General features: G+C 36.8%; 1 protein-coding gene across 2 annotated transcripts; it reads right to left on the reverse strand.

The window, feature by feature from the left end:
- Positions 1-100: 100 nt before the first annotated feature.
- On the reverse strand, positions 101-10,741 carry si:ch211-167j9.5 (tyrosine kinase receptor Cad96Ca). Of its 2 annotated transcripts, none has more exons than XM_041799451.1 (12): positions 10,604-10,741; positions 9,949-10,051; positions 9,784-9,865; positions 7,632-7,851; positions 6,916-7,054; positions 6,350-6,448; positions 6,095-6,255; positions 5,873-6,010; positions 3,759-3,870; positions 2,078-2,177; positions 1,369-1,468; positions 101-1,225 (listed from the first exon to the last, which is right to left on the reverse strand). In XM_041799451.1, exons 2-12 carry the CDS (start codon positions 9,983-9,985, stop codon positions 1,112-1,114), a joined length of 1,302 nt encoding a protein of 433 aa, XP_041655385.1. In that variant the 5' UTR covers positions 9,986-10,051; positions 10,604-10,741; the 3' UTR covers positions 101-1,111. The 2 variants fall into 2 exon arrangements, with proteins under 2 accessions (XP_041655385.1, XP_041655377.1); XM_041799443.1 differs by having other exon boundaries at positions 9,949-10,032; positions 10,604-10,734.
- Positions 10,742-16,787: the final 6,046 nt, after the last annotated feature.

The raw sequence follows: 16,787 nt of genomic DNA on the forward strand, positions 1-16,787 counted from the left end.
GGTCTCACCGGTGGTTCATATACGGAAACTTCCTGAAAATGTGCAGAATACGGAAGAGATCTAAGCGCAGAGTCTAGGACTGTACGCAGATGTCAATTCAACCTAATGCTTGTCCACTTAAAAGAAGGACTGGGCCTCATCAGAGAAAAATAAGCCCTTTTATGTGTGTTATAGACTAGTGACGGGTAAACTGAGTCAGTACGCTAGTGACTGGGTAAAAATAGCGTAGGTGGAATCAGACTTTTTCAACCTGTTCCCCCTCCTTGCAGGGGAAAAACTTCCGCCCACCCCTAACAAATAAATAACTAAAATGACCGAGTCTAACTTTATTAGAATACCTTCAAGATCAAGAGAATTCATTTCTCAATGACAAGAGTGTACAAACACATTTTACATATAATACATGATTTTCTACTCTCATAAATTATATCTACACATGATATACATTGAAGTATTTAAATATTGACTTCATTTTTACAATCTGTTGATTTTTCAAATTGACTTGTGGCCACTTCTGATCCAAGGACTAACCACCTCACAGAAGAGCAATATGCCATTCCAAAATCTCCTCCAAATGCAGCCAACAAATATAATTCTTCCCAAGTGAGAGAAGATCTGTCCCATACATCATCTGAAGCAAAAATAATCCTGAGATTCCTTGACTTCTTTGAAAAATGCTAACCCAAAAATGAGACACAGAGATAAACTTCATAAAAAGATGGATGATGTAACAGTTCTTATAAAGTGAAGCCAAAATATCTGGAGCTCACTACTGACAGGCTGCATTCAGTCATAAGCTCTAGCTCCTCAGTGTAAGCAGATGAGACATTGGTCAAACTAGAAAATCCAAATACATGTCAGTTACATTAGTCGCAAATTTGAGGTTCACTTTTTGGGGACTTTACCCATAACAACATTTACTATGTAAAAATGCTGTCCATACTTCTATATATATATACATATATATATATATATATATATATATAATCTTAACATCATACAGTAATAAGTGTTGTAGCCATAGATAAACATAGTCTAAACACAGTCTTTCTGTTCTGAAAGCACACATCTGAGCATAACTATCCTTGCTCTGATAAGTGTGTACATTTATTTAGATGGGATTTTTATCCTCAAGGGAGACACTGGCTGCTAGTAGACCTTTTGCCTCATTGTACTCAGCTTCATCTTTCACCAAAAGCTGCGGACTCTCAACATCCACATAATCCTGGGGTGAAAATACATACAGATATGTTTTTGTTAAAAAACAACTACAAAACAGCAGTCACACAGAAGCATGAAGACAAACTGTTAACATTTTGTGTTACAAACATGCATGAGCTGTTGCTTCAATAATGATCTATTCCTCACCGCATCGTTTTCAATGATGTTTTCCAGCATGGAGACAATATCTGGGAATGAAGGTCTCATAGTGTACGGCTCCAACCAACAGTCTCTCATGATGTGAAGCCTGTGAGGAACAGACATTAAAGGCATTCAAGAGTTATGAAGCATTGTGAATCTGTTGTGAATCAAGTCCTCTGCTAAAATTGTCCCACATTGTTTCAGAATGAAATAAATGTAGTTACTTTCCGCCCCTGACAATAACAACTACTGAAACTAAACAGCGTGTAAAGACTTTTAAAGTAAAGAGCCCAATTCAACAAAGGTTTTCACTAAACCTGTGCTGTGCAGAGGAGTAGTATGTTCTTATTGTACCATATCCTGTGTTGCTTTTTAACATTAATATCTTTTATTTTTGCCTCTTTGTTACTTCTCCAGTACCACCCTGCTCTAAAATGACAATAAAGCTCCTAGAAATCCTCCACCCCCTTCATCTTCAGGAACCTTAGGCTCTCCACGTTATCCAACCTTCTCATTCTCTTCTATTCATAATCCATACCCTTGGTGTTCTCTTTGTTAGTGAAATGCTGCATTGCCAAATTTCAGTCAAACCAGTGGTGCAAAAAACACTGCATGCATTTGCTGACGATGCTGTTGGTGCATGGCAATCTTTTCTGAAACAGATTTTTAAATGTTGGTTTTAAAATTAAACGTGACCCCCCCGGTCTTCACTTACATCTCTGGTCTGCATCCCTCTGGGTTTGTGTTCTTATGACCGACACAGATGTGATACACCACTGCGTCTGATGTCTCCAGGTTGGGGTATGGAAGTGTACCTGAAAATAATATATTTACAATAACAAAAATTAGATATGAAATATATTCCAAAGTCAAACAAATCCGATGTTACCAGCTTTCCTTTAAATGTACCTTGGTATGATTAGAAGAATGAAGAATATTTTGTGTTATATATCCAATTTAATATAGTCTTTAATAGGCACCTGTTAGGGGCATGATAGTGCAATCAAAGTGGGGCAAAGGTGCCCAGGGCCCAAGAAGAGTAAGAGGTTCTTATAGGGAATGAATTAAACATTTAGCCCCCCCCCCCCAACTGTTATAGTTGGTAAAATTGATAAATAACTAACTGATCTCAGTTCTTAATTCTTTCTTAACTAGTAAAATCAAAAACACTTGTAAAAACTTTTTAGACATTTTGCTTAACCTTTTGCTTTGTAAAATATTTCTAAGGCTTAAACACGAATGCATTGTAAGAGATAGTGTTATGCCTTAGATGTAAAAGTTTAGGTCAGCTTGTACAATTGAGAGAGGCATTTAACACAGAGGGGTTGCATGCTTACAAGACAATACATTGTATTTTCCATATATAGTTAACCTTTTCCTCTGCTAAGGTTAGAGTTATAAGTGAGTGGCTCTTTTTGTATACAGTGAGGAGAACAGCTAAGGTTAACGTTAGTGAGACCACTCTTTGTTGCACACTGAGGAGGCCACACTGGACTGGGAAGTGTTGTAATTCACAGTACTCCTCCTCACCAGAAAGTGTAGGAGAATCCTCCCCAGAGGATTAAAAGAGAGACACTTCTCTGTGCTCTGGAGCTTTCTTCTCTGGGGGCTCACCTTTTCCTATCTCTGCCCAGAGCGAGGGTGAAGACACACAGATGGCTGATATTTGTGACATTTTGTAACTTTATCTGTAATCTTTAATAAACTTTGGGTCAACGACCATTTAAGCCGAACTAATCCTCTCTTTGTCCTTCTGCCAATAAAAGAACAGCGCAAAAAACTGACAGCTTTATAAAAATAATGTTTTGAAATTATTAAAATGCCACAATGCAGCCCATATCACACCACTGTATCTACTGTTATGTGTGAGTTTAATCTGCAACATAGTTTTGAAGATGCAACATAAAGTTATGGTTATCTAAAAAAGCACCTCACAAGAATTTAAACTTAGATGATGATATAAACAAATCGTATATCTGTCTACTGTGGCACCAAATAAAAAATAATTCCAAGGCACCTAGTATTGGGTATTTTCTTATTTCTTATTACTAAAATAGCATGCAAACAACTGCCTCTGTCAACATGTGCACAGTTTAGACTGAGCACAGACTTGGCCGCAATTTTTGATGGGCTCATTCTTCTCTAAAGCACCTTTCTTTTGGAATATATTTTTGATCTGAGAAATAGTTTGAGAGGAGGATGGATTTTCTTTGGAGTCATGACCACAAGAATCAAAATGGAATCAAACTGTGAGATGCTGAAAGAGTCATACCACTTGTAGGAGCAAATGGTATTGGAAAAGGAAAAATTACGAGGAGCTTAATTCAAAATATTCAACAAAGAATCTGATAAGGCCGTGGAGGTGTGGTCATAGCAATACCATAGCATTAACTTACCAAATGTCTGCATCTCCCACAGCACGATGCCAAACGCCCACACATCCCCTTTAAAGCTGTAGTAGTTGTTCTTGAAGTACTCGGGTGGGTACCAGCGCAGTGGAACCCGCTGCTGTAAGTATGGACGATACAACATGGGATTTATTACACATAAATGTAACTAACACCACAGAGGAGCAAATGACGGTGTTAACCTCACTCCTAGTCTTTGTCTGAATAAAGACCACACCTCTAACGCCAATTTCCTGTTACAAAGGATTTTGCTGAATGACCCTCACAGGTTCACACTTTATAGACTTACACTTAGTTGTAAAAGTTCAGAAGTGCATTCACACTGGAGGATATAATTTCTTTATTTTTGGATGAAGAAACTATATGGACAAAAGTATTTGGATGCCTGACCTTTACACCAACAGGGACTGTAATGACATTGTATTCAATGCTACTTTAATTAGGAGTTGATCCCTCTTTGCAGCTATAACAGCCTCCACTCTTCTTGGAAAGCTTTCCACAAGATTTTGAAGTTTTTCTGTGGGAATTTGTGCCCATTCATCCCAAGAAGCTTGATGGGGTTGAGGTCAGGGCTCTGTGTGGACCAGTCAAGTTCTTCCACACCAAACTTATCAAACCTTGCCTTTATAGTCCTTTCCTTGTGCACTGGGGCACAGTCATGTTAGAATAGAAAAAGGCCTTCCCTAAACTGTTGCCACAAAGTTGGAAGCATAGCATTGTCCAAAATGCCTTGGTATGCTGAAGCATTAAGACTGCCCTTCATAGGAGATAAGGGGCTGAATCCAATCACTGATAAAACAGTGGAATACCAGTTCAGATTCCTGGAGCTATGAAATCAGCAGAGCGTTGGTGACTTTTAAGGACAGTGCGTCTCAGCCGTCATCGACCCTGCTGTGATTTCACGTGGTCTTCCGCTTTGTGGCTGAGTTGCTGTTGTTCCTAAATGCTTCCACTCTCTTATGATATCACTTACACTGTAGAATATGCAGCAGGGATGACATTTCATGAACCATCTTATCACAAAGGTGGCATTCATCACAGTCCTACCTTTGAAACAGTTGTGGAACTCTTACTCGCCATACCACTGCTCGCTATAAATGTGCTGTTTCTGCTTTTTTTAATCTTATTTTATCAATGATATGCTATAGAGAACCCAGGTGACTATAGGAGACAGTCATATTGGTTAATGCTTCACAAGTTATGGAGATTTGTTCTTGTCTATTTACATTTTTTCATACAAACACAGAACTCTAAATAAAACTGACTACTGTGGCATGCAGAGAGTGGATCTCCACACGAACAAAAACATTAGATGTCCGAGCAAAAAAATGTGTTTTTCTCGAACAATTGACAGAAAATACATTCACCTTTCCTTGTGCCCACCCATCCTATCTTATCTGCCCATCTATGTTGAAACCTGCTACAAAAATTAGAAAAACTGTCAAAACAAAATAATTTATAAATACTTGAATCAAACTATCTGATAATTCTGATACTAACTCAGAATAACAGAGAAAGTAATTATTTTCTAAAGTAAATGTTAACTTTTGATCATTCCACATCACAGATCCTCCCCCAGAAAGGCTATATCGCTTTGAAACAATAGATTTCATTGCAAGCAAATGTTGGCAGGCTTGTGTTTTTCAGAGGAACGACCCCGCATACACTGCACAATTGTACAAACATTGCGGCTGGTCGCCAGGTCACACCGTATAACTGTATGACAATGCATGACCAAAGGCCACTATTTATGTCCTAACACTGTTCAACACCAATTGTCAGCCATGACGTTAGGGCTCACAATGTACCAGTAATGTTTTCCCTTGCTGCCATTATTTCCTACTGAGGTTTCTCCTGTTAAGCATAAATCATGAAAAAAATGCCCTAAAGTTGGGCTATTGGCTCTGTAACAGTTTGTAGCTGTACAATCAAAATTTGAAATAGCAGCAATCAATCCATCTGGTCAGGAGATAATCGGGCTATGATCGGCTGTTCTGCCTCCCCAATAGTAAGTACTGACTATTACCAAACATCCATTACCATTAAATGACCCCTCTAAGAAAAGGAAAAGGAGATTGGACTTGAGTGTATTGTTGTCTTACTCTTGGGTTTTTCCAGCGGCTGCTGCGGCGGCTCGCCATACTGGATAAATCTCGGGCCAGGCCAAACTCGCCCACTTTGACCTCCCAGGGAAACTTATTGACCATGATGTTCCTCAGTGCCAGGTCACAGTGGATGATCTTGAGAAGAGATGGCATCAGTCAGGCACAGCATAATTTTCTATACTTTAATCTACAGCTGATGACATCACATGAGGTTGTTACCATTTTGGCGTGCAGGTGCTGCATGGCCAGAGCGATGTGGTAGGAGGCGATGGTGAGGAGGCTCTGGAGCTCCTGGTCGGCACTCAAGTGGACTCTGTTGGTCTGTAGGAAGGTCCTCAGGGTGCCGTAGCTCACGTATTCCATGATTAAAATGTAAGGCTCTGCACAAAAAGAGAGGGCAGGGAGCTCAGCTACCTTTTATTTATGACTTCTGAACAGGGGGAAGATAAAAGTCTGTGTTTAAACGTCTCTCACCCTCAACAGTGTTCCAGTCCAGAAGCTGCAGAATGTTCTTGTGGTGAACCAGTTTCCTCATGATGGAAACTTCTGATTCCACGTGTTTGGGCCGGACACCTTGAGAAAAAAGAAAGAGAAATAAATACTTAGCTTGTATCTGGTACACTGACTAAATCTAGACACCTGAATTAAATTTAACTAAATTTTAAACATTGCTACGATAGTACATTTCTAATCATATTGACACCTGCTTTGTTCTAACAGCAACAAATAGAGCAGGTTTAGGCACTATTGGATCATGGTTTTTTTCATACAAAAATTTTGACAATCATTTGCAAACTGACTAAATTGCATAAATACATTGGCAACATTTTGACAGTGCCAAAAGGTTATGGTTAAAGCTGAATTCTTACCCCTCTCATGGCTGTTTATGCACAAGTGCAACTGAAACCACTGAATACCTCAGTATTAACACTGTGGTACTTCTGACTCATATTTCTTAGATGTCCATGCAGCAATGCAGCAGAGGTTCAAAGATCTGTTGTTTCTTAGGGTTGGAACTTTTCTTCAGTAGAAGTAAGTACCTTCCTTGCTGATCTTGCAGGTGAACATGCTGTGGCCTTTACATGTCCCTCTGGCCATCCTGGCCTGGTAGAAGACGCCCTCTTTCCCCGCTTTGATCAGCTGCAGCAGGTTCAGATCTGACTTTGTGAAACCAGGACTCTTTGTAGCATCAGAAGCAGACAGAATGGTAATGTGATAAGGTCAGTAATGATGCTTTGTGGTGAAATACAAGGGCAAAGATCTTAATTTATTTTCTAAACACATTTTGCACCTTTCACTTGAGTTAAAAAAAAACCTTTTAATGCAAAATACTTTTTACGAAATGTATTGAAATACAGCTGTGTGAAAATGCGCACTCTGAGGAATGTAATAGTTATCTGTGATTTTTTTTTTTTTTTGCTGTGCTCTAGTCTAAATCTTTACAACAACCCAATTTCAAATTTTTGATGAAATTAAGATCCTTGGTAACAAAATGGAAAAAAGTGAGCAGTCTTCCTCTAAATTGTATCTTTTGAACAACTGAGCTGAGGTGATAACTCAGGTTAAGCACTAACACTGGAAGCCAAAGCTGCTGAAAAACATACACAGCCATATTATTTTTGATCTCCTCTGGTGATTTTGCATCTGACTGCTTACTCAAAGCAAACACATCTTGAAAATTAAATATCTGTCATGGTGAAATCTCTTTCTCTCTCTTTGCATCATGTGTTTATGAGGAGGGAGGTGTTTCTGTCACCTGTTGCCGGCCTTTCCACAGCCTCCCGGAGGACAGACGGACGGTGCTGCTCTGCCGCTGGGGGAGCTGAGGGCCCTCATCTCTGTGGTCCTCCCTCTCTCCTTCCACCACTGCTGGGACTGGCCTCACAGGTGTGCTGGGAAATTCAAGCCGAGGGCTGACACCCAGCAAAAATTTACTCCCCTTCAGATCATGAACCCTCCTCACCAAAGCACGATACCTACAAGGAAGTTAAATATATTATAGAGCACTGTGCACTGAACAGTGTAGCTTTATTTGCTGTCTCAAACATGGAAACATGCTCTGAGTGTTTTATATCATTTTGTGTTTTTTTGTATTTACTAATATTACATAAGTTCAACATGGTGTTAATATGATTAGAGATTCCCTGGTTACTCCTTGCCTGTTGTGTTTTTCAAAAACCCTTATTGCAGAAAGTTTTATTCAATATGTTTTTATTATACTATGAACCATAGAGACTGCTCTATATACCCTGTTTCTTTTTTTGCATACTTATCAGACTTCAATTTTCCAGATCATTAAATATAATAAATTTGATTATTAGAAAAAGATAACCTGAGAAAATATAAAATGCAACTTTTACTGATGATTTAATTTTAAGGGTAAAAAGCCACACAAAATAACTGACCCTATGTGAAACTGTAATTGCTGCATAAAACCTAATAACTGGTTGTGCCACCCTTGGCAGAAACAACTGCAAGCACTTGCAACAACTGGCAATGAGTCTTTCACGTGGAGAAATTTTGGCCAACTCTTTGCAGAACTGTTTTAATTCAGCCATAATCAAAGGTTTTCCAGCATGAACTGCCCATTTAAGGTCACACCACAGTATCTCAATCAGATTTAAGTCGAGACTTTGACTAGGCCACTCCAAAACCTTAATTTATGTTTTTAAGTCATTCAGAGGTGGACTTGCTGGTGTGTTTGGGATCATTATCTTGTTGCATAACCCATGAGCGTTTGAGGTCACAAATGGTATTCTCATGCAGGATTTTCTATCAGAGAGCAGAATTCATGGTTCCATCAATTATGGCCAGTAGTCCAGGTCCTGAAGCAGCACAGCAACGCCAGACCATCACACTACCACAACCATGTTTGACTGCTGAAATTTCAAATTTTGTCTGGTCAGTCCACAGAATATTTACCCAAAAGTCTTTGGAATCATCAAGCTGTTTTTGCCAAATGTAAGACAAGCATTTGTGGGTTTTTTGTTTTGTTTTGTTTTTTTGGGGGGTGGTCAGCAGTGGTTTTGGCCTTGGGACTCTCCCATGGGTGCCATTTTTGCACTGTCTCTTTCTTATTGTTGAATTAGGAATATTGACCTTAACTGAGGTCAGTGGCTCTCAACATGGTTTGCTGGAGTCCCAAAGTCACAGCAATGGCTTTGTAACCTGTTACAGACTGATAGATGTCAAAGACTTTGCTTCTCTTCTGTTCTTGGATTTCTTCAGATGGCGGTATAATGTGTTGCTGTTTGAGGTCTTTTAGTATACTTCACTTTGTCAGACAGGTTCTACTTAAGGGATTCAACGGGATGGCACTTATCAGTCCTGGTTGTGGCCAATGAAATTGAACTCAGCTTTCCCAAAAAATGTGGTAAATCACAATTTATTCATGATTTAACAAGGGAGGCTTGATAAATGAAATCATCATTAAAAACTACATTTTGTTTTACGGGGGTTGTCTTTGACTATTACTAAAATTTGTTTGATGATCAGAGTGATTTAAATGTGAGGAATATGCAAAAAAAAAAAAAAAAAAAATTTGATAAATCAGGGAAGGGGCAAATACCTTTTTACAACACTGTATGTCTGCATATGGCTTCCATACATCATAGACTTTATGCTATGATAAGTTTTTCTAGATGGGCTGAAAAAAGCTGTGACTGAGAACCACTGCCTTACATAATGTGACAGAAAGTCTTTTATTGTCTTTTCCTGTTTACTAAACCGCATTAAAGGAGTTTTAGAGAAAGCTCTAGCTCAGCGGTAGCTGCGCTTGTTGGTTTAGTCCAGCCGATTAGTTATATTCAAGACATGATAAATGTTCTTCATTGCAGCTTCTGCAAATGATAAGAGGATGAAAACACATGACAAGAAATTCTCTGTGAAATAATTTCAACCTGTCTTACTTTTTGATGTAAATGACCCAAAGCATCGTAGACGCCACGATGGTGAAGGAGAGGGCCCCAATCAGGCTGTAGACTAGCGGCTCTGAAAGAGACAACAGGAAAAACAGTTGGCTTGAGTACAAGCTCACAAAGTGTCAGAGAATTCAGCAGGATATGAATCCTCACCTGAACACAAAGAGTCATCTGTTGAGTTACCAGACATGTCTCCTGTTCATCAAGGGCGCTTTGACTCAGGGGGTATCAGGGAATCTGCAAATTTAAAGATAGACTGCAAAATTCTAATCTTAGCATCTAATTCCTAGAGAAAAACACTTCATCATACTTAAGCTACCAGTACAGAAAAACATCTTTTTTATGAAAATATGGCAAAAATAAATCCTGAATTGCTTGAAATGAAAAAAAAAACAAACATCCAAAATAGCAAGCTGTGTAGCTGTTTAGTGCCTTTTAACTGGATGTACTAATTTAGATGAAGATATTTCATTTCAATACACTTAGACACTGGAAAGTGATTTTGCTTCTTGCAAGGAGCTCAGACCTCTTTTGTGCCTTTTATATCTTGAATTAAGAAGTTGTGAGGACTTGTAACTTAAGAAAAGGGTAATGAGATATTTTCGACTAAAGTTTTTTAATCTATCATCTTAGATTCAAACACTCAATGTAAGACTTTCTTTTAAGTAAATATAACTATGACAAAGAAAAATACTGAGAAAATATTAAGAAAATGTGAAACACTGAACGAAAGACAGCACCAGCAGAAATGAAATACGAATATACATGGACTTTACATGCTAACTATTACAGCTTAAATCAGCCTTACCTTGGTTTTTAGAAGAACTTCACCTTCATACAGTGCATTCTTCAAACATGCTGATCAGAAACGGGTCATTATTGTGTCCCTGTTCTGCATGCTCTCACTGAATAAACATGAAGCTACACAGAAAAGCTTAAATGTGCGTGGTCAGAGCCTCCAGCCTAGCTGTACTGTGTTAGCGTGCATGTCGACCACAACATTTGCAGAGGAAATGAACGGTAGCAGCAGGTGGTTTGAGCAGCGAAGAGAATGTCACACTTTAACCTATTCAACAAGAGGGTCTTACTTTTGGTTCTAACGTCTTTAAAAATGTTGCTGTTTAACTTACATATTTGAAAGGGGGTTTAAAAACACATTTAGGAAAGGCGAGGTCATTTTTTTTATACATTTCATACTGTGAAGCAATTTACCTCGCTTTACAGAGCAATGAAATATACTAAATTTACTAGTAATTGATCACAGTATTTAAAACACTTGATCCCATTCTCTAAACCAAATCATCCATAGTCTAAATTAAGTTGATTCCCATCTGGCAAAACTTCAAACAATTTTACCAAGTCAGGCAAAATTTGCAGATCTCATTTACTCTGACAAAAAAAATGAACACATTGTCACACATTAAAACTCATTTGCACTGTGATCATCTGTGATACACAGTGATAAGCATACATGGCAGAAGTTAAGCACAGTCCCAGCATGGTGTCACAGTTCATAAAAAAACAATCAAGACTGAAAGCACATGTGGCTAATGATATGATGAAATCAGTAAGCCGGTTCAGAGAGCTGAAGTGTGCTGTACACTTCATATCAAAGCTGGCCAGACAATCTGAGAGCCTTGGAGGAAGAGTATTCAAGAGGTGGCAGACTATGATGATTGAAAAGAGGATGAGGATGAGGAAGACCAAAAACAGAAACTTCAGATGAAATTCTGTTTGGCCAAGTTCCTGCATGGAAGGACAATAAGGGATGAAAAATTAAATGTATGTTATGAACAGTGCCTATAAAAAAATATTCACCTCCTTGAATGTTTGACCCTATCACTTACTTTATAAATCAATCATGGGCAGTATAATTTGGCTTTTGTTTGACAAAAAAGTAAATTAAAAAAAACCTCTTTAATGTCAAAATGAAAACAGATTTCTACAAAGTAATGTCTATTAAACAAAAAATATGTAATGTACAATAAGTGATTGCATAAATATTCACCTCTTTAAAGTGACTGACCTAATTCAACAGAGGTCCAGCCAATTAGTGCAAGTAGTCTCACAATTAGTTAAATTGAGATCAATTCCTGGCTACTATTACACCATGAAGACAAAAGAACACTTTAAGCAACTCAAAGAAAAGGTTACTGAAAAGTATAAGTCAGGAGATGGATAAAAAAACAATTCCCGAGGTGCTGAGCTTCCTTCAGAGCTCAGTTAAATCCACCATCAAGAAATGAAAGGAATATGGCACATGTTTAAATCTGCCTGGATCATTCCTCACAAACGGAGTGCCCTTGTGAGACGGAGAGTAGTGAGAGAGGCCAAAAACAACTTGTAAAATCTACTCAGTGAAATTGAGGCACTCTGTAATTTACCCAATATTTTGAGTATAAGTAACTACTAGATTCTACAACTTATTACTTTAAGAAAATGAGTAATATTTACTCTTTTTAACACTAGGAATATTTCATCGTATGCATTTTTATTAATAGGCTTTACACAATAATATTTGTGCTCTTTTTTTCCACTCATATGAGGTAAGGTGTAAAGGTCACAGCCAAGTCCAAAGGAAGGAAATCACTGACTGAGTTGGTAATATCACTTGTTTTACAGAAGTGTCTAGCAACACTAAAACTGGGAGCACACTGTAAAACCAAACAAGTTGATGAGACCGATGACGGTTATTGAGTGAAATTGCTGATGTATGATGTGGATATGACTGAAACTATAACAACCAACACAAATGTTCGACAGACTACATATTACAAACTGTGAAGACACAGATCCTAAGATAGTAGAGTATGAAAACAACACTGACCCTGACAAAATTCTCTTCAACAAACTGACAAAGGAATGCACTTATTACACAGATGATCAGTTTGGTATAAAGATAAAGGTAAAAGATGGAATAACAATGATTCACTTCAATAGTAGAAGTTTATATGCAAATTTCGAAGCCATTAAGGAATATCTGAGACAGTTTAAAAGACCATTCAGTGTAATTGCCATATCGGAGACAAGATAACCCCTAAAAAGAGTGGTGACTTTGAATTAAATGGTTATGAATTCCTTCATTTAGATAGGACAAATAAAAAAGGAGGAGGGGTTGGATTGTTCATTGATAAAGACTTAAACTTTAAAAGAGTTGAAAGGATGACAACTATTATTGACAATGTGATGGAATGTCTTACAGTTGAAATTTGGATGGAGAAAAAGAAAAACTTAATTTTCAGTTGCGTATATAGAACCCCAGGATCCAATATTGACATTCTTACAAACAGCATGGAGGAATTATTTACAAACTTAAACCACAAAGGGGTGTTCATTTGTGGAGACTTTAATATAGATCTGCTAAATCCGAATCACAACAAAAGTACTGAAGAATTTATTGATACCATGTACAGCATGGGGCTATTTCCCCTGATAACAAGACCAAGTAGAATAACAACACATTGTGCCACATTAATAGATAATATATATACAAATATAATGGAGGATAATATTAAAAGTGGGTTATTAATCAATGACATTAGTGATCATCTACCAGTTTTTGCTGTTTATGACTGTGATTATAAGGGCAACAGAAACAAAAGTAATGCTACATATAAAAGAATCCGAACAGAGAAGACACCAAACATTTTCAAAAATGAGCTAATAAAGCAAAATTGGAATATCATATATGAAGAGAACGATGTTAACAAAGCCTATGAAACATTTTTACAGATATTCAAAATACTGCACGATAAACACTGTCCAGTAATACCATGTAAAAAGAAACAAAAATACACAGGAAGACCATGGATGACTAAAGGGCTACAAAATGCCTGCAAAAAAAAGAACACCCTATATCGAGAATTCAAGCTGTTGTGAGAATTCAGCAAAGAACCATTGAAGCAGAAAATAAATATAAAAAATATAAAAATAAGATAACCAATATCATGAGAACTTGTAAAAAAGAATACTTTAGTAATAGATTTGAATATAATAAAAAATAATACAAAAGGATTATGGAATACATTAAACAGTGTAATTAAAAATAGAACAAAACAAAATCAATATCCTCAGTATTTCAAAGATGAAGGAAGCAGCATTGAAAAATTGAAGGAAGTAGCAGATGAATTTAATTCATTTTTTGTAAATATAGGACCAAAATTGGCAGAAGCAATAAAGGTCGATGGGACAGAAATCAATCCTACTGATAATGTTGAGGGTAGCAATAGCTCAATGTTTTTAACAGCTGTGGAAGAAAAAGAAATTTATGATATAGTCAAAGGATTTAAGAACAAAACCAGTACAGATGTAGATGATATTGATATGATTGACTGTGAGGAATGTTATTGATGGTATTGCAAAACCACTACTGTATATTTTTAACCTGTCTTTTCAGGAAGGGATATTTCCAAATCAGATGAAAATAGCCAAAGTTATTCCCATCTACAAAGCAGGTGATAAACACTGCTTCACAAATTATAGGCCGATATCACTACTTTCCCAGTTCTCAAAAATATTAGAAAAATTATTCATCAAACGATTTGATGGTTTTGTTGAGAAACACAAATTGCTAACAGACAGTCAGTATGGGTTTAGAAATAATAGATTGACATCCATGGCACTGATAGAATTGGTGGAAGAAATAACAGACTGTATTGATACAAAGAAGTTCACAATAGGAGTGTTTTTAGACCTGAAGAAAGCATTTGACACAGTCAATCGTGATATATTGATAAGAAAATTAGGGAAATATGGTTGCAGAGGTCATGTTCTGGATTGGTTGAAGAGTTATATACTAAATAGACAACAGTACGTACAAATAAATCAGAATACATCAAGTCTTATGAATATTTCATGTGGGGTGCCTCAAGGATCAGTGTTAGGACCAAAACTATTTATTATGTATATTAATGACATTTGCAGAGTATCTGATGTAATAAGATTTGTGTTATTTGCAGATGACAAAAATATTTTCTGTTCTGGTGTGGAATTACAGCAGCTTTTGGAGGTGATGACAAAAGAATTAAACACCTTAAAAAGGTGGTTTGATGCAAATAAATTGTCTTTAAACTTGAACAAAACTAATTTTATGTTGTTTGGACATTATAAGAGAAATATAGATGTAAAATTAAACATTGATAATGTCAACATAGAAAGAGTAGATGAAATTAGATTCCTTGGTGTAATTCTAGACCACAAAATCTGCTGGAAACCACATATTAATTATGTTAGGGGAAAGTTGGCACGGAGCATTGCTGTCCTGAGGAAAACAAGGCAGATCTTCAATCAAAAAGCTCTGTATATTTTCTATTTTGCATTAATCTTACCTTATCTGACCTACTGTGTAGAGGTGTGGGGAAACACATATAAAAGTAATCTTGAAAAAATATAATGCAGAAAAGGGCGATCAGATTCATCAACAATGCAGGCTTTAGAGACCACACAAACAGACTTTTCTTAAAACTACAAGCTCTTAAACTTCACGATCTGATTTAGTTTAAAACAGCACAGATATTATTCAAAGCAAAAAATAACTTATTCCCAAACAATATAAATAAACTGTTTTCAGAGAGAGAAGGAGGTTATAATCTAAGAGGGGAGCTGAACCTAAAAATGCATCGTGTCAGAACAACATTAAAAAGCATGTGTGTGTCAGTCTCAGGGGTTAAATTATGGAACAGTTTAGCAGGTGAATTAAAGAAATGTAAAACCATTGGTAAGTTTAAAAGAACATTCCAAATACAAATCTTAAATAAATACAAGGATGAAGAGCAGCGGTTTTCCCAGGACGGTGATGGCAGGATTTAGGAGAAACATGGATTTATTCTCCAGTTCTGTAATGTCTTTTTGCTGTGTGTGCGTATAGAGTTCCGTATGTACAGAACTGATGTATTACAGATAGGTGAAAATTTATCTGTATATCTGCTTGTATGTAGCTTAAATTATAGTCAATATACTATAGGAACCATTGGTTTCTGAATAGATTTTCAGTGTTGTAAATATTATAGTTATGGAAAAAAAAAAAAGAATAAATAAAATCTTGATTGGAGTAACTGGTAATAAAGGGGTAGGATAAAATACGTTTTTACTTCTGACTACTCCTTTTTGAACATGTAAACATGCGTCAAATGCAAGATTTTGTCAACAGCCTTCTTGTTTTTTTCCCTTTTTTTCACAAAAGCATGGGTGACTGTATTTGTTATGGTGACAATTTCAGATTGTTCTTTGTTGTTTGTTTGTTTGTTTGTTTTACTTTTTAAATTATTTTTATTTTTACTTTTATACATGTTCAAAATAAATAAATGAATAAAATAAAATACTCCTAATTTTCATATAGTGAAAATACATTTTTAGAGTTATCATTATTTGTACATTCATGTTGGTTTATTTTTGACTTTTTCAAGTCAAACTAAACTGTGGAAACTTTCCTCTGCTTAAAAATGAGATTTACATCCAAAACACACAAAAAACCTGTTGAAGTTTTTTTTCCCATAAAACTTGTGTTCTTCTTCAGCTGCAGTTTTCCCTTATTTCCATCTCATACTTTAGTCTTGAACATTTATGCCATTCTAAGTAGGTAAGCATAAGTGAAAGGTGCACACTGAGCCAGTCACTCTTCCTCTATCATGTTCAGAATACCATGCACAGCGTATTATGGTTGCTCCACGCAGGTGGGTCTTCTCTACCTGAGTCAGAAGCTGTTTCTCAAAGTCCAGGATCCTTCCTCTGGGGGAAGGATCTTCCTGAGTTAGGACCTTTGGAGGTGAGGCCAGAGTCCTCCCTTGCAACTCTTGAACACACATTTGGAACAGGCTAGAGAGTGTGCGTGATTATTTCATATTATAGGAAGGGTCACGCCCATATACACGGTGGCATCAGAAATCAAAATGGGAGGGGTACTAACAACAATTTTCACAAGTTTTACCTGCCACCATCAAATAAGCTAGATCATATCATCATATAATCATAATATATAGAATAATATGATTGTT

Source organism: Cheilinus undulatus, linkage group 2 (genome assembly GCF_018320785.1).
Source record: "Cheilinus undulatus linkage group 2, ASM1832078v1, whole genome shotgun sequence".
Taxonomy (NCBI): domain Eukaryota; kingdom Metazoa; phylum Chordata; class Actinopteri; order Labriformes; family Labridae; genus Cheilinus; species Cheilinus undulatus.